The following is a 21,824-nucleotide window of genomic DNA, read 5'->3' as shown; positions in this document are numbered from 1 at the left end:
TCCACTCCACAGAGTTTATTGGGTCTGTAACTGGACGAAGTCACACCGTACAAAGTGAAGCTCACACTATCCCAAAGCAGAGTGGGACTGGGGGCTGGGGTCCGTTACTGGCCTTCGGGGGAGCTCCAAGTGAGGGGCAGCCAACCCTCCCACTCCAGAGGTGTGGCCACAGGGTGGGAAGGAAAAGGAACCCACCTGGCTTTGGTCACAGCACTCAGAGCCTGGCACTAGGCCAGGACAGACAGGCGGCTGGGAGGGCAGGAACCTCAGCCACCCTGCCCAGGGAGCCTGGGGTGCCCAGGGACTGCTCCACCAGTCCCACTTGCAATGTGCTTGGCCCAGACCTAGACTCAGGGGCTGGTGCAAAGGGAAGGCAGCAAAGCAGGAGGAAGGAGACACTGACGTGTGGTGGCAGGGAGGGAGTGGCACCTGGACCTGTGGAGGAGGGTGGGTGGGGAGGTGGGCTAGCAGCCTAATGGCAGCTAGCATCGAGTTTCATAAATGCCGCTGCGGCCAATGTAGCGCACCCATTTGATGACATCGTGGTCGCTGTAGTTCAGCTTCGGTTCAAACACCTTCAAGTAGCGCACCTTGAGGCCAGAGGGCGCAAATGGCACCTGGACAAGGACAGCTCGTTAGAAACGTGGCCTTCCTCTTACAGCCGCTCTCCTCTGGGAAGTCCCGTTGCCCTGCCCTACTTTATCCCACTACAGGTGTTTGAATGGCTGCGGCCGCCCTGAAAGCAGCTGGGGGGTGAGGGACCCTCTAAGAGGTGACTAAAGAAGAAAGCCCTGCCTGTGACACCTTGAATCACTTCCTTTAACAGCAGGAGACAGCAACCAAATTAGAATATACTTATCCTGCTCAGTATTATGAACTTAAAAATAAAGGGGAGAAGGCCGGGCACGGTGGCTCAAGCCTGTAATCCCAGCACTTTGGGAGGCCGAGGGGGGTGGATCACGAGGTCAACAGATCGAGACCATCCTGGTCAACATGGTGAAACCCCGTCTCTACTAAAAATACAAAAAATCAGCTGGGCATGGTGGCGCGTGCCTGTAGTCCCAGCTACTCAGGAGGCTGCGGCAGGAGAATTGCCTGAACCCAGGAGGCGGAGGTTGCGGTGAGCCAAGATCGCGCCATTGCACTCCAGCCTGGGTAACAAGAGCGAAACTCCGTCTCAAAAAAATGAAATAAAATAAAATAAAATAAAAATAAGGCGGAGAAAATGACGTCTACCATGCGTAAAACAAAGTCAGCCCATTGTTCTGTCTGCAAGCAAACTTTGTGTCTCACTTGGCATTTACACAATCTAAGTTTTTCAAAAGAACTGTGTTAGAACAAGCCAAGAGAAGTTAAAGATTTTCCTCACTGTGAATAGTAATTTCTGCGAAGAGGCTTGAAGGGGAAGGACAGATCTATGAATTAAAGCCACTTCTTTCTAGGCCTCAAGTTTCCTCACCTCTAAGGTGTTTATCAAGATGATCTCTAAGAGCTTTTCCAGCATACCCTGGCATGACTCTAGGTCCCTCCTCTGCCATACCTCAAAGTTCATGGAAATGGGGGGTCGAGCCCATTTCTTCTTGTCGTTGGTAGGCAGAAGCTCAATCTCTGCGCTGATCTGCGATTCCTTCATACCTGCCATGCGCTTGATCCTGGGAACACAGGGGCAGTGGGCAGCCTGTTGTAGCGTGGAGGAGTTTAAAGGGCAGTTGCCCACTTTTAGCAAAGAGAGAGCCCAGGAGGTGCCAGGACAAGAAGAGGTGATCAGGGCCCTGAAAACCACTTGCTATGGAGCCTTGGGTCTACTCCTTTAGGACAGGATGCAGTTTCTGCTTAGACACTGGGGCATGCTGTCCTTTGCTGTCTGCCTCACAGATATATTACAGGGGCAAGTAGGGAAACACTGAAGCATCTTAAAAAATAAGCACATGCATGAACCCCAATGCAGGCGTGTACATACTCACACAGAGGTATAAGGGCTGACAGTACAAGCTGAGGCTCCTAGAACAGCACACAAGCACACTCCCCCCACCCCTCATGCAGAAGATCAAAGGTAAAACAAGAAGGTACACTGCCATCTCGAGCCCTGCTGGGGCCTAATGAAGGAAAGACTCACTTCCATACGATGGCGTTCTCGCTGGCCTTGTACTTGGCCTTCCCCTTCATGCAGATCACCTGCACCCCACTTGTGTTCAGGGGGGTTGGGATCCTCACCTAGAAGTGACACAACTGTCAGGGAGCTCTGTCGGGCTGTGACATTAGCTGCCTTTATGCCCAGGTACAAGTTCTTCCTCCTCCCCGAGGCCCTTGTCCTCACCTCAATCTTCTGAGCCAGCAGTGAGGGTTTAAAGTTGGACTTGATGACCACCTTGACCTCCAGTTTGGTGCGTCCCACTTCTCGCACTAGCGGGATGACCCGGAAAGGAAGGATGATGTCCTTGGTTGTGCGATACCTAAGGGATGGGAGGCAAGGTCACCAAAGAGCCTGATGTACTTCCTCTCCTCGATCTCTGCCAGCAGCACTGGCTGCCTCCCCCAATCCCAGCGGCACCTCATAAGCTCAAACTCTCCATCTGGCGGGATGAAGCTGATGCTGCGTTCAGAGTCAAACTTGCTGAGTCGTACACACTGGTGGAAGGTGCAGTCATCAATGGCAATTGATTGCTTCCCGCTGCAGGCAGGGGCAGAGGAGATCTTATTGGTATAGGAGAATGACAGGTGTCAGGCTGGGAGACCACTCCATCCCAGGCTAGCACCATAGACTATGAAAAACTGCTAGAATGCAGCTTTCTGACACACAGGTTTGCCCCAGCGTTTGGGATGACAGGGAGGCTTGCAAGCTCATTCTCTCCAGAGAGCCCTGCTGCTCGGGACTGGAGTGTTTCAGGCACACAGGACAGAGGCTGTTAGTATGTACAAAAGAGGCTTGGTCCTAGGGACCAAACAGAGGGGCCTGCTCTCTGAGGACAATTCCCTCATCTCTCTTAGCACTAATGTGAAGAGCAAACAGCCAGGCTTACCACCGGGAACAGAGAGTTTACAATTATGGTGGGAATGAAGTTCAGAAGAAACTTGGGTTCACTAGACCCCACTGAGCCCTCCGTGGGACACCCCTTCCCGCCAGCTCCCTGCCTCAGGCACCTCTTGCTTGTTTCATCAGCTGTGCCTTTGCCCTGTTTTTCAATGACGATCTTGTCATTCATCCCAAATTTGCATTCAGGCATCCCACTCAGGTAGCTCTTCATCACCACCCGGCCCGACACATGGGCGCTCAGCACCTGCCCTGGTGATGAACAGATAAATGGGGAGCAGCAGAGTCAGGCGGCAGGCCCAGGATCCTGCCCTGGCCCCCTCCTGCTTTATTATGAAAGGGACCTCACCTTGTGGGGACATGAGCAGGTTCACACTCTCCAGCACGTCCAGGAAGAGCTCATTCCGGCGATACTTGATACCCTCTCGCCGCCAGCCGATCTGCCCCGTCACCTGGCTGGTGATCTGTGACTGCTCTTCTTTTGTCTACATGGGGGCAGAGACAAACAGCAACAGCCTCACTCCTCTCTCCCTTTCCTCATCCTGTCTCTATCCCCATTCCACCCTCAGTCCCCTCCTTTCCAGTCCCCACCTGTAATCCATTTTCCCCTGTGAGCCCCAAAGGGCAGGGCCTGGATAAAACAAAGCAAAGCTGCAAGGGTGGAAGCTAAGGGAACAGCTTACCTGATGCTGCAGGCCGCAGGGCCAACGAGGTGCCCACATGAAGCAGCAAGGGAGGCAGAAAAGGAGGAGAAAGCTATGAGGCTTGGATCCTAGGAGAGGGCCCAAGCTCTCTCCCTGCAAGAACACCAGGCCTCAGGAGCAGGCCTCCTCCCCCACCCCTTAGTGCAGAAGGAAACTGCTAGAGCTGTATTCCTGGTAACAGAGATGCTGAATTGGCTGCTCCTGCAGCGGGAGGACCACACAGGGCAAACTAACCCTGCAATCACAGCAGGAGGCTCAGGCCAGCACTTCCTGTCACGGGAAGGCTCATGAGTCAGCTCAGACAAGGCTCAGGGGCCAGCGGAGATGAAGGCAGATTGGACTCCACCCTGACTATAGTTTGCACAATTCAAGTACCTGACTCTTGATGCCCTGCTGGGTGATGAAGGTTTTCAGCGCGCCTGTCTCGGAATTCTGTGGGTAACCAAAGTCTAGAATCTCTGCAAAAAGAAGGGAACCATCAGCCCCTGGTCAAAGCTTCTTCGTTCCAGTCCCTACCCGGGCCTACACGTCTGGCCGGCACAGCTTCCAAAGACTGTGTGGATCAACTCGACAAAGTCTTCTAGCTCTATAGCATGTATTCTGTGATTTGTGCTTGACAGGAAAACAATTCAAATGTTTGATTTTTTTCAAATAGAGAAATCAAAGCCAGGCGCAGCAGGCTCATGTCTGTAATCCCAACACTTTGGGAGGCCAAGGTGGAAGAATCACTTGAGACCAGGAGTTCAAGACCAGCCTGGGCAACACAGTGAGACCCAGCTCTGCAAAAAATAGTAAAATGAGCCAAGCATTGTGGCATGTGCCCATGGTCCCGTCTACTCAGGAGGCTGAGGCTTCAGTGAGCTTTGAGTGCACCACCGCACTCAGCATATGTGACAAGAGCAAGACCCTGTCTCAAAAAAAAAGAGAAATCAACAGAAGAGTCACATGGCCAGCGGGTGGCAAGTCAAGAAGCTTTGAGCCGTTTTCTCCAGAAAACAGACATTCAGAAGATGGAAGGACTCACCTTCCCTTACATCACGCTCTACAGAGAAACAGAGATACCAGTGCACCTCAAGGGGCCTGTAATAGCTCACTCTCCCTCAGGATCTGAAGCAGCTGCCAAGATGGGAAACGGGGAGGAGAGCCAGTGAACCAAGGTCCAAGCCACAAAGGAAAGAGGATGAATACAGGAGGCTCAGCCACCAAACCTGACTCAGGTTCCAAGCCCCTGAAAGGCCAAAACACCTGCTGGCCTATTTCTGTGTTCTACTTCAGAGCAGCCTTTAGGTCTGGATGTGAACTGGCCTTCTAAGAGACATAGAGATCCTTGCCCAAAAGACCAGATACTCAGAAAGTTCAGAGTGCACCAGAGCCTCAGACCTGCACCAGCTTCAGGCCAGGCCCAGCTTGCTTCTCCACCCTGGGCCTGCCGCCCTGCCAGCCCACCAGCCTCACCATCCAGCAGCTCATATATGAGCACAAAATTATTCTTGATGTTTTCCTCGCTGATCTTGCCAAAGTAGGCAGCCATCACATCACACATCTTATACAGGAATTCGAAGACCATGGCAGCGTTGACATTCTGCTTGGTGACTGCTGCCAGCCAGATGTTGGACCGCTTGACGTGGAAGAAGCTGGTACGAGCAATGTTGGTGACGGGGCTGCGCACCTGCTGCCGGGCATGGATGACATTGACCCGAAAGGCATCCACTGCGTTCCTCCTGAGGGAAAAGGGCGCATGGGACCTGCTCAGCACCCAGGCCAACCTCACCCAACAAGGACCAACCACAGCTGCTAACACCCCACCCTCCTTACTACAGAAGTCTGACACACACGCTCTAAAGAAAACCAGTGCCTAAACCACTAGGGTGGCTCCCTTCTCATGACTGCCCGTGGAGGCATGGGGAGCGGGCCCGAGCGGGGCTGGTGTCTACAGCCCCCGAGAAATAGGGAAGTCAGGTAGTAAGGCCAACGTAACCTTAATAACGTGAAGTTCATCAGGTTTAGAGACAGACAGTCCTGACTCCCAGGGCTGGCCCAGTTTCCCGGCTTTCTCTAGCTTCCCCGTAAGCTCCCAGGCCTAGGACAGAAGACACTGCCTCTTCTCCAGTCCTCCCGCTAGTGTCCCACCAGTGGGGAAGGCCAGCTCCTCCAGACGTCAGAAAAAGCCAGCATGACTTCAGAAGTCACGAAGGAGGGAGAGGTATGCAGGGGCTGTGGAACTCTGCAACCCATTCTTGCCAGGATCCAACCCCAGAGCAAGTTCAGGGACTGGAAAAGGATGCAGGACAACAATGACAGGGGCAGGGCCCCCCACCTGTACCTGGGCAGCAGCTTGAGAGGCCGCTTACCTATTGCTACGGCAGCCAATGAGATGGGATGAGAGAAATGACGCCAGCAGAAGAGGAGAGTGACAGCAACGAGAGAGAGGGTTAGACACACAACACACCGGGAGGGAGCACATACCGGGAGGGAGCACACACCAGGAGGCGGAGGCAGGCGAGACAGGCAAGGCGGCGCGTGACCGGCCTCGGCTTGCCCAGTCCATCCGAGGCCGGAGGGCTGGGGGGGTTTGCCAGCCAGGTTCAGCCAGGCCAGGCCCTGCCACAGCTGCTCTAGCTCATGCCACTCCACCAGCCAACAGACAAACGGCCTCAAAGGCCAGGCCAGCCCAGCGCCCAGGGAGTCAGGTGAGGGGCACAGCGACAGGCCCATCCTGTGACTGTATCTCCAGCTCTCTGGGGAAGAACAGGCAGCAGGAACCAGAGGAGCCTCATCTCGTTAGCACCTCGCAGGCTAGGCTAGGTCCCCAGTCGGAAAGAACGAGGGCGTCCAGGGGGCACAGAATGAGAGGGCAGGCTGTGGCTGTGTGAAGGTCTGAGGGGCCCAGCACATGGAGCCGTTCTGGGTCTACTGATAGGCCGGGGAGGGTAGCATGGCCTCCCTGCCCTCCCTCCATGACCTGGAGAGTGCCTCACGCTTCCTCCCAGCCTCTCCCGCAGGAATGGCCCAGAGGAACTGAAGACAGCTGAGTCAGCAGCCTGACTCCTCCTGAGAAAGGGAGTGTGAGAGGATTTGGCAGCCTGGAGAGGCTTTCAATAGAATCCAGTGAAGGCGCTTGACATGAGAAGGGCTTCTGAGAACAAGGCTTAGATGGATTAGGACCTCCAGCCTGGCCACTAACTCCACCCACTGGAGGCACTTCTCCCTCCTCCTCCTCAAGGAAGGAATTAACTAGCCTGGGCAAAAGCACTCTTCAGCACCCAGGCCTGTAACTAAAGAAACAGGATGCAGGAAGGGCAGGAGTTCCTCAGGCTGTGGGACCTTGCCATTCCACAGGTCCCACCTCGTGGCCTGCAGGCTGCCTGCCAGGCCAATACCACCAGAGCTAATGGGAGCCAGGCTAACTAGCTGGGCTTCCAGGATGCAGCCAGGGGTCGGGGTGGCCCAAGTCAAGCCTCTGGTGGGAACAGACCTAATCCTGCATGCTGGGGCTGGAAGGGGAGGCAAGGAGGGGGGCACAGCTGGCTGGGCCAGGGGACTCACCCGATGTCATCTCGGTAGACTCGGGAGATGAGCACCTCCCCCTTGTGATTATAGATGAATAAGCCTCCAATCATGGCGGCAGATCAGTCTCCGAGGCCCATCGCTCTGAGAACAGACCTAGGATAGGCGGGGGCGGGTAAAAGAAGGCCTCAGAACCCCTGCCAACATCCCTGTGGAGCTGTGCAGGTCACTGGAGCTTTTTTCCTGACTCAACCCTCTAGCGAGTGACCCTGCAGCCCTCCCAGACAGGCCCCTCCCCTCAGCCAGGCTCCAGTTCCGGTTTATTCCACACTGGATGGGAGGAAGAAAAGGAGAGAGATTAGGCCCAGAGCTCTAAGGCTGTTTTGACCCTCCCTTTCCTGGGGCTGAGCATCAGCAACCCCTGCCCCCTCTCCCGAGCACTGAGCTCAGAAATGATCCTTTTCGGCCACCTCCTGTGCAGACTCTCAGGCTGCAGCCTGTGTCACTAAGGCCTGCCTGCCTGCTGCTGCTGCAGGAATGGCGGTGGGAATTACTACAGCTGGTTCAGGCCTGGAGCCCCCAGGCCTAACCTTTAGAGCATCCAGCCTCTCGGGTTCCACTACCCTTCAGAGAAGGTCGCAGGGCCTGAACCTCTGGCAATCACATTCCAGGAAAGGGTGTGAGGAGGAGAAGAGAAGGGAGCCCTCAGGCCCTACTGTCGGCCCGGGAGTGTGGCTTAACCTCTTCCTGGCAGTGGAATAAGCAGGCAAAGGGCAAAGGAGGAAGGTCCAGTGCTGGCCGACTACACTTCCATCACCCAAGCTGCTATTACAGCTACCTCTGACCACTACTCCCCTTTCAAAAAGCTCTGGAATAAAATAAAACTAAGGGCTGCGGTGGGGGGTGGGGGTGGTGCAAGCTCCTAAAATTAAGAAATCCTTCCATCCGAAATCGTGATCCAAGCCCATCTAGTAACTCACTGCTGGCCTGCGTACCTATAAGCAAGAGCCAGAGATGTCAGAATGCCTGAATTATTTGGGTCAAATTAAGTTGTTTGAGAAAAGGCACTACTTTGGTTTTAGATTTCCTGGATTAGCCCTGGTATTAATTTCACAGGGAGTACTTTAGCAGACTTTTCTAAAATGGAAAATAAAGCCTTTTCCTGTGGCTGTCAAGGTCTTCTGAAGGGGTGAGCGCTGTCTCAAAGTGGTCGACTCATCCCATACCTCAGTCCCTAACAGCCTAGGAAAGGAGATGCAAAATGGAGGTAGAGCCTGGGGCAAGGAACCAAGTCCACAGGTACCGGGTGGTAGGTAGCGCAGAGCACTGGAGAAGCGGAGGTGGGGCCTTGGACCTGCAGCGACAGCCAGGCAGCGTCCCCAGGTGAGCCCACAGCAGCAAACTGGGCTGGTGGGGTGCACCTGAAGGTAAGAGTTCCCAGTATGGAAAAGGTCAAGGCTTTAAGAAGGAAAAGCCGGCAGGGGGAGATTGACAGTGGTGAACAAGCTGGGGCTGACAGAGCCTGCCTGGGATTAGGCTGCAGAGTAATGTGGGGGGGTGGTGGGCTTTTCGCCCACCCTCTGGGGAGGGCATCGTGGGAAAAAATGGTGCCACGGGGTGCAGGGGCTGTCACAAGTCTATAGAAGAGCCAAGGGGTGTCACTGAACTGAGAGGAGGGGACGCTGCATGGTGTGAGACTTGTCACGGTGCAAGACGGTGACACAAGGGGGTGTCACTGTCCTACGAGACGGGAAAATTATCCTTGCGCGGAGGGCTAGGGGGTTGGCAGGATCCTAGGGAGGGGGCGCTGCGCAGCGTTCCTGCTCTGGGAGGATTCCAGGCGGTCTCCCTCTCATGGGAGGCGCCAGGCGGGTCAGGTGGAGGGCGCCGCTCCCCGCCAGCCCTGCAACCGCGCCCTGGGCGCCCCCGCCCCACCGTCCGCTCGCTCCCGGGTCTGAAGGCTGAAGCCACTCCCGGGTGTGGGCAGCTTTTCTCCCAGCTCAGTGCAGGGCAGGGCAAAGCTGGGCGGCGGGACAGACAACCCGCGGCGTTCTCCCCCGACCCATAAGGCCAGATGCCCGACTCACCTGGTGTCCGCGGCCCTCTGCTCTGCCGGCCCGGCCACTCTCGGGATCCCAAGATGTCCGCCCGCCCCCTGCTCGTCTGCCCGCTGCCTCGGCTTTCACCGCAGTGCCGGGGCCCCGCCCCGGGGCCGGCTGCGCTTGCGCGCCCGCCTCCCGCGCCGACTACAAATCCCGTCAGGCTTCGCGGCCTCCTTGCTAGCAATTTGAAGCTCTCTAGGTTTAGCAAAACCACAACTACCGACTGCCTTCGAGAAACCGTCCCCGCCTCAGGGGGAGGGATAGGCGTGGCCTTAGTCGGCCCTACCAGAAATACACATTCCAGCATACACCGCTCCACCCAATTTTTTTTTTCACTGAGCACTCTGGGAATTGTAGTCTCTGCACTTCTTCCTGTTCCTATTTGTTTCAGAGAGCTTTGGAATATTAATGCCATTTGTAGAAGCACATGTGTTAAGCCTCGGATTGCTGTAGGCCTTTTCTTTCTCCAGAGTCCCAGGACTGCCTGTCCTTACTTTACACACAAATAAATGCAACTTGGCAGTATAAGTGTGTGTGCTGAATTTACTGCTTTCTAACAGTACCTCTGATTCTCCCAAGCTTTTCTCAGATATTTGTTCCAGACATGAGCTTTTTCCAAGGGATTCAAGACCCAAGGAGAAGAGCGGGGAGGAAGGAGGCGACTACTTGGGAAGAAACTGAAGCTTTTCACAAATACATCCATGACTGTGCACTCTTCCTCGACGTCAGCTAAAGCTTTTCATGAACGGGCCGATGTTCTTAGCTATACCATTGTTATGCCTTCTAGTGACAGGCATATACGTTGCTCAGAAGATGTGAAAAGAGTTGAATTTAGTTGGACATTGGATTTGAAATCCCCTCTTTGATAAACATAATCTTTACATCCAAGCTGAGGAGATAGAGCCAACCCTCAAACATGAAGGGCCTGCTTGGTTTTTGCAGAATCTGAAGAAAATCTGTTGGCTCTTCTCTTTCTGTTGGCAGAGATAAATTGCTGCCTTCCTTGGGCAGGACTGCACCTGTCATGGGAAGAAGCAAGGGCAAGAAAGGGCAGATCTGGTTGCAAATATTACAGTCCTTCACAGCCTCCAGCCAGAAGCCATGATGTGACTGGATAAAGATCTGACCTCCTTCAAATTGTAGTCACAGCCTGAAGTCATTAAATGACTGAATACTGGCATTTCTAATTTTTGAACCAGCATTCAAGGCTTCAAGACTCCTACCTTTGCAAAAAAATTTATCTTCCAAAAATACCCTAAACTGCTACCAATTTAGAGTAAATAATAATGATAAAATAATAATAATAATAATAATAGCTACCATTTATTGAGCACCTACTCTACTGTGTGCCAGGCACTGTGCTAGGCACTTTTCGTACAATATCTAATTTAAATCCTCACAACAACCCTGTGAGGTAGGTATTATTATCATCATTTTACATACGAGGGAACTGAGGCTCAGAGAGGTTAAATAACTCTCCTATCACACAACCGAAAATAGTAGAGCTGGAATTCAAACCCAAAACAACCGGACTCCAAATCCCATGCTCCAGTGAATTAAACTAGAGACAGAGGGGAGAGGGAGGGCAAATTCAAGAAAGATTGTTGGAGTGAAATGGATATGATGTGCTGATGAGTAAGATATGGGAAGACGGAATGTAAGCTCATAAACGTTTCTAGCTGGTTAGCCTATGTAGATTGTGATGAAGGTAACCAGGATAGGAATTCAGGAGAAACATAGTTTGTTGGGCACGTGAGTTGAGTCCATATGGAAATGCCCGGAGACGTCCAGTAGGTAACACTAATACAGATCTGAAGTCTGGGGGAAGTTGGGGTTGGAGCTATATATTTGGGAATCACCAGCATATCAGCAGCAATTGAGGATATCAGGATGAATGACTCCATTTTGGGAGTAAATAGAAAGGAAAGAGAAGTGAATCCAAGATAGAACGACGGAAGCACTGACACTGACAGGCACGAGCAATCGTGGAGAAATTAAGAGGGTTGGACAAGACAGACTCAGAGCGAGAAGTACGTGAAACAGCCCTGCTGTGGTGGCTGGAAGCCATGGACTGGGTTGGGAAAAATCTAGAGCTCCCAGAAGGCAGGCAAGACTGAGTCACACTTCCAGCAAAGCCCTCTGCTCACCAAAACCCCAAGTATTGTTTTTGTTTGCTTTTGAGGCAGAATCGCACTCTGTCACCCAGGGTGGATGCAGTGGTTCGATCTCAACTCACTGCAACCTCCACTTCCTGGGTTCAAGCGATTCTCATGCCTCAGCCTCCTAAGTAGCTGAGATTACAGTCAGGCACCAAAACACCCATCCAATTTTTGTAATTTTAGTAGAGATGGGGTTTCACTATCACTATGTTGGCCAGGCTGATCTTGAACTCCTGACCTCAAGCGATCCGCCTGCCTCAGCCTCCCAAAGTGCTGGGATTACAGACGTGAGCCACCGCACCTGGCCAAGTATTGTTAATTGAATGAATGCCAAAATGTCCCTACCTTGGTTTACCTCAAAACCTAGAGCTAAGGACTTCATCTCACTTTTGACACCCCAGACGCAAAAATATGAAAGCCCAGGGGAGCCAGGAGAATTTATAGCAGAGGCTTAAAGAGAAAATCTTGATTTGTTTCAAGTGGAGAATAAGGTGAAAAATAAAACCTGGCCCTCGGTCTGGAAGTCCTGGAAGTGTCCTTGCTCAGCCTCAACTGGCCGGTGGGCTCCTGTGTCCTTGCGCTGGGGCCATGATGAATGTGAAAATGGGTAAGGTTGCGTGTGGGGGTGGGAGTGGCCTGTCAGTTGTGGGGCAAGTCCTCTGCGGAGTCCAGCCTGACCCAGCTTATGGGCTTTATCCAGGTGCGAAAATGCTAGGGACATGTGTGGGATTTTTGAGGGCTACCAGGAAGGGGAGAAGGATGTCAGGGGACCAGCCCCACAACCTAGGAGAGGATTAGGAGAGAGGGTCCAGCCCTTTGGGCAGGGGCCAGCCCCGAGGCTTAACTGAACTTGCATAGGCACCTGAGCGTGTCTCTGGGCATGGATGCATGCAGGAGTGAGAAAGATAAAGAGAGCTAGAGAGGCCCCCCTGCAGCCTGCCATGTGTTGTGTGGCCTGATTCTCTCTGGAAAGGAGAAGAGTCTCCATGCATGGGTGAAGCTGGGCCCTCCCCAGAAGCTTAGTGACTCGGTATGTTAACGTGTGGATGTGGGGGCTGGACATCCTTGGGAAGCCCTGAGGCGCTGCGGAAGCAGGGTTCCTGGTCTCCTCGGAGGCTGGGCCTCCCCTCGCTGGGGGCTCACAGAAAGTCAAACAGCCCGAAATTCTTGGCTGCTCCAGGCCCAGGGAAAATTGGGGGAGGAAAAAAGAAAGAAAAGAAATGTTTCAGGCCTGGAGGTGAGATGAGTCTGCTGGTTAGTAGGGTTAGGGATCCGAAGGAACCAGCACACAGGGCAGGCAGGGGCAGGGGTAGAGCAGAGATGCTCTCTGGAAGCCAGTAGCTGCTCAGGCAACCGAGGAGGCCCTCGGGACCTCTGATCTTGGCACAGGCAGGGACAGCACGATGGCTACGGGAGGTGACTACAGCTTTAGGTTGCAGGACTGAGGCAGCAGGCAGGGGTTGGTTAGTAGGGGCAGATGAAGCAAATGTATTTTGGCGTCAGTAATGTCGGGTAAAGTCAAGAGGAGTGGAGCTGAGTGAATGGTGAAAGGGAGCTGAAGGGGAAATGAGAGAATGAGGGAGTGAGCATCCCATCAAGGACACTGCCGGAGATAACTCCCAAAAGGGGGTTTGCAGAGGGGGTCCCGGGGACGCAAAGGATTCTGGGAATTCCTGTGCAGCAGTTAGTGGGCAGAGGAAACGAACTGGGGCCAGAGGCAGGTTAGGGGGCTGCAGAGCCAATCGGTAGGTGCATTCCACCCTTGCAGCACCCTGCGAGCAGTTAGCGCACCTGGATTTAGTTCCGTTTATTTCCCTTTCAGGTACCAAAGTAAAAAAGACGGACGGATGGAGAGGAACGCAGCCGGCTAGGGTGGGAGCGGAATGGAGGTGGGGAGGGGCCCTGCTCACATCACATCCACAAAGAACTCACTGGGGTTTCCCATGGCCATGCGGAAGGACTGTCTGCTGGCGGTCAGTTCCGGGGGCACTGAGGCCAGGTCGCGGCCCGGAGGGGCTCCTGGGGGCCCCATGGCCGTGGGCGGTGGGGGCATCATCAGCATGGGGGGGCCGTAGAGAGGGGGCACGCCGGGAGGACCATAGCTCGGGTGTGTGTGGTGGCTGCGAAGGCTGCTGGCCAGAGAATGGTGGCTGCGGTGGCTGTGTTCACTGGCCGCCGGGCCTGAGCGCTCGCTGGGCGCCCGCTCCCGCGGCCCCCGAAGGCTGCTGCGTGTGGTGTGGTCCGATTCGCTGCCGCTGCCCCCCGACTTGGAGTCCCCGGCCTTCGGGTCCTTCTCTTTCCTCCGATCACTGCCGCTACGGTTGGAGCCACTGCTCCGACTGCCTGTAGGAGGCAAACAGGGCCGGCGTGGGGCAGCTGGGCAGCAGGTGAAGCCCATGGCCCACCTGTGGCCTTCCACCACGGCCCCATTACCTTACCTTCGCTGTGCTGACTGCTGGCGCTGCCCCCGCCGTAGCTGTAGCCCAGCTCTGGGAAACCTGGGTGCGGGTTGTAGGGGTGCGGGGGTGGCGGGTACTGGTACGGGAAAGCCATGGGCCACGGGGCAGCCCCCGGGTGCGGCAAAGGGGCCAGCGTGTCCTGGTCAGAGGCGCCACTGGAGCCATCGTGATCGTGGAGAGACAGGTTGGCCATGTCTGTGGAGGGAAGGCCACATGGAGCTAGGTCTTTCCAGAGAGAGGTCCCTAGCCTAGGTCAGGTGGGTTCTGGCTAGAATAGGAGGAGGCACAGACCAGAGAGCTCCCCACTTCTGCAGACCTGCTTTGCCACCACCAGAGCCAGCCCCGGGGAGACCCTCCTCAGGAAGGCCCTGAGTCATCATTCCAGATTCTCAGCTGAAGCTGTACCTCCCAATCCCTGGAAGGCCCTTGCGAAGCTTTTGTACTTTCTCTGCTGGCCTCAGTGGGATACAGCAGCAAAACTTTTTTATTTTGAGACGGCGTCTCGCTCTGTCCCCGAGGCTGGAGTGCAGTTGGCGCAATTTTGGCTCACTGCAACCTCTTTCTCCCGGTTCCAGCAATTCTCCTGCCTCAGCCTCCTGACAGGCGTGCACCACCATGCCCAGCTAATTTTTTTTTTTAATTTTTTTATTTTTAGTAGAGACGAGGTTTCCCCATGTTGGCCAGGCTGGTCTCAGACGACCCACCCGCCTCAGCCTCCCAAAGTGCTGGGATTACAGGCATGAGTCACGCCTGGCCTGCAAAACTATTAGGTGGCCATTTTCTCTTCTGTTCACTCAGCCGGTGCAAGTTGGGGAATTTGGAAGGCTGAAATACCAGAGAGCCACCAAGTACATCACACCTGAAGTTCACGAAGCACAAGAGAGAACATTATCTTCTGCAGATGTCAGCACAGCCCTATGAAGAAGGCATTCATGTTTTTCCCCCACGAGGACAGTGAAGTCCAGAAAGGTTCAATGACCAGCCCAAGGTCAGCCTGAACTGTAATCAGAACAGAAGCTAAGAGTAGCTTACTTTCTCCTTACCTTCTCTGATGAAGTCATTAATTGAGAGTAAGGAGCGGTTTGGGAAATTTTTTTTTTTTTTTTTTTTTTTTTTTTTTTTTGAGACGGAGTTTCACTCATGTTACCCAGGCTGGAGTGCAGTGGCGCGATCTCAGCTCACCGCAACCTCCGCCTCCTGGGTTCAGGCAATTCTCCTGCCTCAGCCTCCTGAGTAGCTGGGATTACAGGCACGCGCCACCATGCTCAGCTAATTTTTTTTTGTATTTTTAGTAGAGACAGGGTTTCACCCTGTTGACCAGGATGGTCTCGATCTCTTGACCTCGTGATCCACCCGCCTCGGCCTCCCAAAGTGCTGGGATTACAGCTTGAGCCACCGCGCCCGGCCTGGGAAATTTTTTTTTGAGATGGAGTTTCGCTCTTGCTGCCCAGGCTGGAGTGCAATGGCGTGATCTCAGCTCACTGTTACCTCTGTTTCCCGGGTTCGAGCGATTCTCCTTCCTCAGCCTCCCAAGTAGCTAGGATTACAGGCATGTGCCATGACGCCCAGCTAGTTTTGTATTTTTAGTAGAGATGGGTTTTCTCCATGTTAGTCAGGCTGGTCTTATAGTCCCAACCTCAGGTGATCCACCCATCTCAGCCTCCTAAAGTGCCAGGATTACAGGCGTGAGCCACCTGGCCCAGCCAGTTTGGGAAATGTAGGTAAAGTTTTAGCCACTCCCTCACCTAGAACTAAATACCCACTGAAAGCCTAGAATGAGTGCAGGGCCCTCCAGAGATTCCCTCTATAGAAGGTACTAGGCCCTGATTGCACTTTCCCAGTGCTGCTGGGAGGGTGAGTAGGGTGGGAAGGGGCCAGAAAGAAAAAACAACTTAGGTGCCTCCCCCAGTGCTCTCCAACGCGTTCCCAGCCAGGCCTGACTCTTCACAGCACTGTCTCACCCACTAATATTCCTCATCTCATGACTCTGGCGCCCCCAGGGAAATTTACATCCCTTAAGGGCAAGGCTGCTCCCACCAATGTTAGAACTACCTTGAAGAGAGTATAAGGGGCCAGCCACCAGGACTCAGTACCTTCCTGGGACACCCTCTGCTCACACACTATTTGTACCAGTTCCCAGAGCTCCAAGAGAGCAATAATTGCCCTTGAGGCCACCTGCCCTATTAAGATGAGACATTCCTCCCAGCCCTAAGGAGAGCCAGCCCAGCCTTCCAGGAAAGAAGTCAGGAGACAGGGCTGTGAGGCTGCCTGTGGACACTGCAGCCAAGCCATCAACCTGTCAAGAGCCCAGCAACCAGCATGGGGAGTGGTGGTGGAGGAAGGTGGTGGTCTGTGTCAGCTCTTGCCCGAAGAGCTGATGACACCGTGAGTCTCCAGGCTGTTGCCCTGAGGTGAATGACTGTGCTCCTCAGGGTTACCTAGGCCTCCAGTTCTTCCCTTTGTGCCTGTAACACCCCTAGCTGAGACTTTGGCCAGTGAGAAGGAAAAGGCCTGTTCTGTCAGTGCCCTCCTGAGCTGGCCTCTGGGAGGTTGTGAGGCTTGTGTAAGATGATGCTTTGGGAACAACCAGCGTGGTCAGGCAGAGCAGGCACTTAGAGAACGCCAGGCCCAACAGGGAGATGTGGCAGGTGAACAGGCCAGACGGGACTCTTCTTCCACCACAGAACTCCTAGGCCTTGAGTTGGGCCCCCGGCTCTGCTGTCCTCCAATCTGGGTTCCCCAGAGTCTGCTGCCACCTCCCTGGCTACCTCCCCACTCCTAGCCAAGAGATAGGACAAGAAGGTGAGGGAGGCACATACTGCCACAGAGGTCGCCAAAGATGTAGTAGCACTGCTCGGAGAAGGTGATCTTGTTGACGGTGTGGCGGATGAAGCCAGCTTTCAGCAGGTTGCTGGCATACTTGCGGGCCTCCCTCCGGTCCGTGAAGCCTTCCACATTGTGGTACAGCCAGTCCACCACATCCGAGCCTGGGGGCAAGGCTGCCAGTTGATTGGGGGGGCCCATCTGACTTGGACCCATCTGGCCTCACAGAAGCTATGAGGCTGGGGCTGGTTCCAGCTCAAGGGAAGTCCTGGGTCCCCCGGCTGGCTGTGCCCGTCACTCCCACCCGCCCCACACCCCACCATGGGGCTCTCTCACCGATGAAAGCGTTAGGGATGGTAATCTTGAGCCACATGCGGTCACGGACCTCCAACCCTGATTCAGGGGAGGCCATGGCTTTTACGATGGCAGCCATGTCACTGTGGATGGACAGGTGGAAGTCGTCTAGGCCTGGGGGTGGGAGGCAGAATGGTGAGGCAGAAAGGGGCTTTGGAGTTAGGGAAACAAGAGTTTGCATTCTAGCTCTACCACCTAATCGTTATGGGACCAATGCTGGGAAAATTACTGACTTCTTGGACACTCAGTTTCCCCTTCTATGAAAAAATGGGGATTTTAATATCTACTTTACAAAGGTATTTGAAGAAAGAATTAAATAATGTAAATGCAGGTGCTTGGCCCAGGGTATAATGAACATGCTATGATAATCGAAATGGCTGCCATTTACTGAATGCTTACTTTATACCACACATTGCAATGATGCTTCATTTACATCCTCTCATTAAACCCACAGGAATCTGGTAAAGTTTATATTGTGAGTCCCATTTTGTAAGAGGAAACTGAGGTCCCCTGGGTGCTCATACAGGTTCAGAAGCAAACACTGTTGAGTGGGGGTTGGAGTGCCCACTGTGGGGGAGTTGCAGCATGGGGTCGCTGATAGGAGCTGAGTCCCCTCTCCGGCTCTCTCTGATGCTCAAGCAAGAGTCTCCATGTGGACCCGCATCAGTTTCCCCCACCTGGCCCTGTCTGCTGAGCCCAGGAGACAGGGTTGGACACTCACGCTCTGTGTCAGGGATAGAACTGGTGATGGAGGAGCTGGTGGAGGTGATGGTGCTCAGGGAGGGGCTCATGCCGTATGCAGGGAAGGTGCCCGTCATGGCTGCAGTGTGGGAGACCCAGGCCGCAGGGTCAATGGGCCGGATGGGCTCGCCTGCAGGGAGGATGAGGAATTATGGGCTACCCACCCCACCCACTGCTGGGCCCAACAGGATAGGTGTGGGGGTTCTGGGTGACGAAGAGAGACCGGGCTCATGGATGTAAACACCAGCGTTAGGACTGAGTCTCCCATCCACTTACTCCTGGGCAACGTGAAGCAACCACGTGGACTTGGGTCCCAGCACTTGGCTACAGTCAGGGTGATGGGCCTGAAAACAAGGGTGTCCTAGTGAAGGCAGGATGTGTACAGGCCCGACCACACCCCTTGCCCAATGCCCCATTCCATCCATACCCCGGTTTGTGCACAATCTCCCGCAGTACCCGGACTGCATCGTCATTACTCATGTTCTCAAAGTTGATCTCGTTTACCTGGGAAAGAGGACCCGAATGGGGTCAGCAGTGGTGCTGAGGAGGATGAAAGGGGAACTCAACTTGGTAGGTCAGGGAGTCTTCCCCCAACCAAGAAGGGGCCTCTGAATGAGCAGGGTGCAGATGGTAGGACACCTCCCTGCTCCCTATCCACACCACTACCTAGGGTGGGCACTGATACCTGTAACAGCATATCTCCTGGCTCGATGCGCCCGTCAGCAGCCACGGCCCCGCCCTTCATGATAGAGCCAATGTAGATGCCGCCGTCTCCACGCTCGTTGCTTTGGCCCACAATGGAGATGCCCAGGAAGTTATATTTTTCTACAGAGAGTAATTTAAGACCTTAAGGGGGAGCAAGGTTCCTACCCACATTCCCAGCCCGTTAGGAAATGGAAAGGGACAGGAACTGAACTGACATTTTCTGATCCTGACCCAGACACTGCACTCAGCATGCAGGCTCAAACATGTTTCCACGGAATCCTTGCTGGCCGTAAGGTAGGGGCTCAGTCCCATTTTATAGAGCAGGCAACTGAGGTTCGGTGAACTTAGAAGATGACTTTTCTAAGCCAGTAAGTGGCAGTGCCAGGACTCAAACTCAGATTGAAATCCCAAAGTTGGGCTACTTTTATTATATCCAGCTGTCTCTTAAAAGAGTACCTAGGGCAGAAATCAGAGAGCAAGGATGCAATGGCTGAGAGATGCAAAGGAGTGGACACTCAGAAATCATTTCCTCCAGGAAGCCTTCCCTGATGCCTTCTGCTTCCACAACTCTCTGTGCTTATCTCTGTCACAGCCCTGATGGCGAGGTACTAAAATGATCAGTTTATGTATCAGCTGATGTTTAGGAAAGAGAGCACCTGGAGGGCAGGGAACAAACAGGTGCCTGAGACTGCGGTTTCCTCAGACTCACCCATGTTGAGAGTGACCGTGATGATGTTGAGTGACATGGTGGAGTCCGTGATGCTGCTGAAGGATGAGGACTGGAATAGACAGAGGCCCTGAGCAGCAGGTGGGGGTGGCAGGAATTCACTCCCGCCTGGCTCCTCCTTAAGGTGAGTCCTCGGCGCTGCCCCCGCCCCAAGGTTCTAAACACTGTACTAAGGGGAAGGGATAGGAGGAAGAACAAACCTTGGCCCTGCCTAGGAAGGGCTCACCATCGGCCCGCACCATCCCTAGCTTTCTGGACCCCATACCCGCTCAATCCGGGAAACCTTCTGCTTCCGCCGCCGCCGCTTGTGTCTTCTCATCAGGCGTGAGGCGCTGCTCTGCTCTGTGGAGCTGCTGAACCTGTGGGGCCCACAGTCGTTCCCCACCAGGCTGGCCCAGCCCTGCCCCATGAGAGGCACTGCAGGGCCTGGGTCCCCAACACAAAGCCCACAAGCCTCCAAGGGGCCCCACATCCTCAGATTTTAGGCTCCTCAGGGGTCACCTGCCCCACAATACCCATGAAACTCAAGCCCCACCTGCTGGTGGAGTCATCCTCATCTGAGTCAAAGAAGCTGGTGGTCTCCAGCTCGCTGCTCATGAGGGTGGACGAGCTGTCGTAACCGCCTGGCTCTCGCCGCCGCTCCCCCTTCGCAGTTCCATTGAGCCGGGCTGCTGCAGGGATGGAAGCAGTCGTGTTTACACAGTGCCAGCGCAGGATGAAGGAAGGGGTAAGCCAGGGGCTGCACTGAGGCCAGGCACATCCTGAGCACAGGAAGTAGGGCAAGGAGGTGGCTAGCTGGGTGGAATGCACGGGGAGGGTGTCTGTGTTCAGGAAGATATACCATGCTCTGGGCCATCCCTCCGGCGTGGACGCTCTCGCTGGGCAGACACCAAGGAGTCCGTTTCTGTGTCATTGTCCAGGTTCTCCTGGCTGCCCCCACCAGCATGAGGGCTGCAGGGAAGAGATTTGATGGGGGAGGGGGCAGGCTGGGGGCTCCCTCCCCGAGCCCGGGGCTGAGCTGATGTGGCCCTCTCCACCCTCAGGTCACACTCACTGGAAGGATGGTGGTCGGGAGTCCCCAATGCCTCCAGTGCGCTCCATAGGTGGTGGCAGCTCCGATGGGTTGTCAGCACAGAAGGGGGCTGGGTCTGGGTGTGAGCCCTCAGCGGACACCAGCTGAAGGGGAGAAACAGAGTCGGTAGTATGTTACAGGAGCACCAAAGAAAAGGGGATAGTTGGCTTCTGGCAAGGCAGGAAGGCCTAGGAAGAAGGAAGCAGGAAATATGGAGGGAGAAAAGACAGGGCTGTGCAAGGGCGGCTGGGATGAACAGTGGCCCCCCTGCCACTGCCTGCTACTGATGGGTGGCTGGAAGACAGGGTGTGGTGAAGTGGAGGGGGAGCAAAGAACAAGGTTCAGTGGTGTGAGCAGAGATCAGCAGCTGGCAGGAGGAAAGCTGAGGCAAGTGTCAAAGGCACAGGAAACGTTACTGTCCCCACTGTGTGTTTCTCTCTCTCCCTCTTCCCCCTCCCCACCACTGTCTCACTTTTCATCAAGGTTACAGAATCTGGGGTGAGAAACAGATCATTTACAAAGCTAAAGCCAGATGCAGATACTAAAGCTTAAAACCACCAGCTACAGTCTCAGTGATGCATTTCCCTTGTCCAGCCCAGCACAGGGATGCAGGTGGGTGGAAGGCTGCGGCTCCTTACCCAGGACACCACCCGGCCATTGAAGCACGGCAGCTTGGCATTGTCATCCGAGATCTCCTCCTTCACCACTCTGCAGAGAAAGGGGGATGCCACAGAGAACCTTCTAGGGTGAAAATGAAGGATCCACAAATCCCAACTCTCAGGGGCTCTATTCTAAACTGAGACTTGAACCACCAGCACAAGACTGTTCAAATGAAAGCTGAGGTGGGGGAGACCAAGGGACAGCTCTTTAGCACCACCAGGAAGACACCAACCCTGCCTGGGCCAGACGCCTTCCTGGGGCATCCTCTGTCATCAGGTGGTTGCAAACGGACACATCACTGCCTTCCATGCCACTCCCTAAAATCTCCAGAGTGCACTTCCCATCCTCAACATCATGATTCTCCTGAACTAGATTTTCTCATTTCCTCTGATCCCTAATTGGAAAAAAAGCATACAATTATACTTGTCCTTCCGTTCTTAAGTGGAAATCCTAACATTGTTGTGGGAGGTGTGAACAAAGAATTTAAGAAAATTAGAAAAGAGAAGTGGAGGCTGGGTGTGGTGGCTCACACCTGTAATCCCCACTTTGGGAGGCTGAGGTGGGTGGATCACGAGGTCAGGAGTTTGAGACCAGCCTGGCCAACATGACAAAACCTGGTCTCTACTGAAAATACAAAAATTAGCTGGATATGGTGGCGGGTACCTGTAATCTCAGCTACTTGGAAGGCAAATCGCTCGAACCCAGGAGGTGGAGGTTATAGTGAGCTGAGATTGCGCCACTGTACTCCAGTCTGGGCGACAGAGCAAGACTCTGTCTCAA

The 21,824-nt window shown here is 54.3% G+C and overlaps 2 protein-coding genes across 4 annotated transcripts in view; both read right to left on the bottom strand.

Moving 5' to 3' along the window:
• Positions 1–9,592, bottom strand: AP2M1 (adaptor related protein complex 2 subunit mu 1). 2 transcript variants are annotated; one of them, XM_017538320.1, is made up of 12 exons: positions 9,330–9,592; positions 7,282–7,398; positions 5,191–5,456; positions 4,111–4,193; positions 3,715–3,720; positions 3,381–3,516; positions 3,142–3,283; positions 2,552–2,671; positions 2,318–2,453; positions 2,117–2,214; positions 1,541–1,652; positions 1–617 (listed from the first exon to the last, which is right to left on the bottom strand). In XM_017538320.1, exons 2-12 carry the CDS (start codon positions 7,353–7,355, stop codon positions 483–485), a joined length of 1,308 nt encoding a protein of 435 aa, XP_017393809.1. In that variant the 5' UTR covers positions 7,356–7,398; positions 9,330–9,592; the 3' UTR covers positions 1–482. The 2 variants fall into 2 exon arrangements, with proteins under 2 accessions (XP_017393809.1, XP_017393810.1); XM_017538321.1 differs by lacking the exon at positions 3,715–3,720.
• Positions 9,593–11,172: 1,580 nt separating this feature from the next.
• Positions 11,173–21,824, bottom strand: part of DVL3 (dishevelled segment polarity protein 3) — an 18,455-nt gene continuing 7,803 nt past the window's right edge. The window contains exons 2-16 of one of the 2 annotated variants that reach the window (XM_037741935.1): positions 21,023–21,092; positions 20,367–20,488; positions 20,154–20,263; positions 19,848–19,983; positions 19,578–19,671; positions 19,295–19,364; positions 18,566–18,705; positions 18,308–18,384; positions 18,157–18,224; positions 17,861–18,010; positions 17,122–17,253; positions 16,782–16,949; positions 13,942–14,157; positions 13,436–13,846; positions 11,173–12,674 (exon numbers count right to left, since the gene is read on the bottom strand). In XM_037741935.1, the coding sequence (XP_037597863.1) occupies positions 12,643–12,674; positions 13,436–13,846; positions 13,942–14,157; positions 16,782–16,949; positions 17,122–17,253; positions 17,861–18,010; positions 18,157–18,224; positions 18,308–18,384; positions 18,566–18,705; positions 19,295–19,364; positions 19,578–19,671; positions 19,848–19,983; positions 20,154–20,263; positions 20,367–20,488; positions 21,023–21,092 (1,996 nt within the window). In that variant the 3' untranslated portion in view covers positions 11,173–12,642. Of the gene's footprint in view, positions 12,675–13,225; positions 13,847–13,941; positions 14,158–16,781; positions 16,950–17,121; positions 17,254–17,860; positions 18,011–18,156; positions 18,225–18,307; positions 18,385–18,565; positions 18,706–19,294; positions 19,365–19,577; positions 19,672–19,847; positions 19,984–20,153; positions 20,264–20,366; positions 20,489–21,022; positions 21,093–21,824 lie in introns of those variants that run through there. The other variant, XM_017538318.2, reaches the window with a different exon arrangement.

The sequence above is a fragment of the Cebus imitator genome, unplaced genomic scaffold (genome assembly GCF_001604975.1).
Source record: "Cebus imitator isolate Cc_AM_T3 unplaced genomic scaffold, Cebus_imitator-1.0 Scaffold111, whole genome shotgun sequence".
Lineage (NCBI taxonomy): Eukaryota > Metazoa > Chordata > Mammalia > Primates > Cebidae > Cebus > Cebus imitator.
Note: the sequence above shows the minus strand (reverse complement) of the source record. Positions and strands in the feature narration are given on the sequence as shown.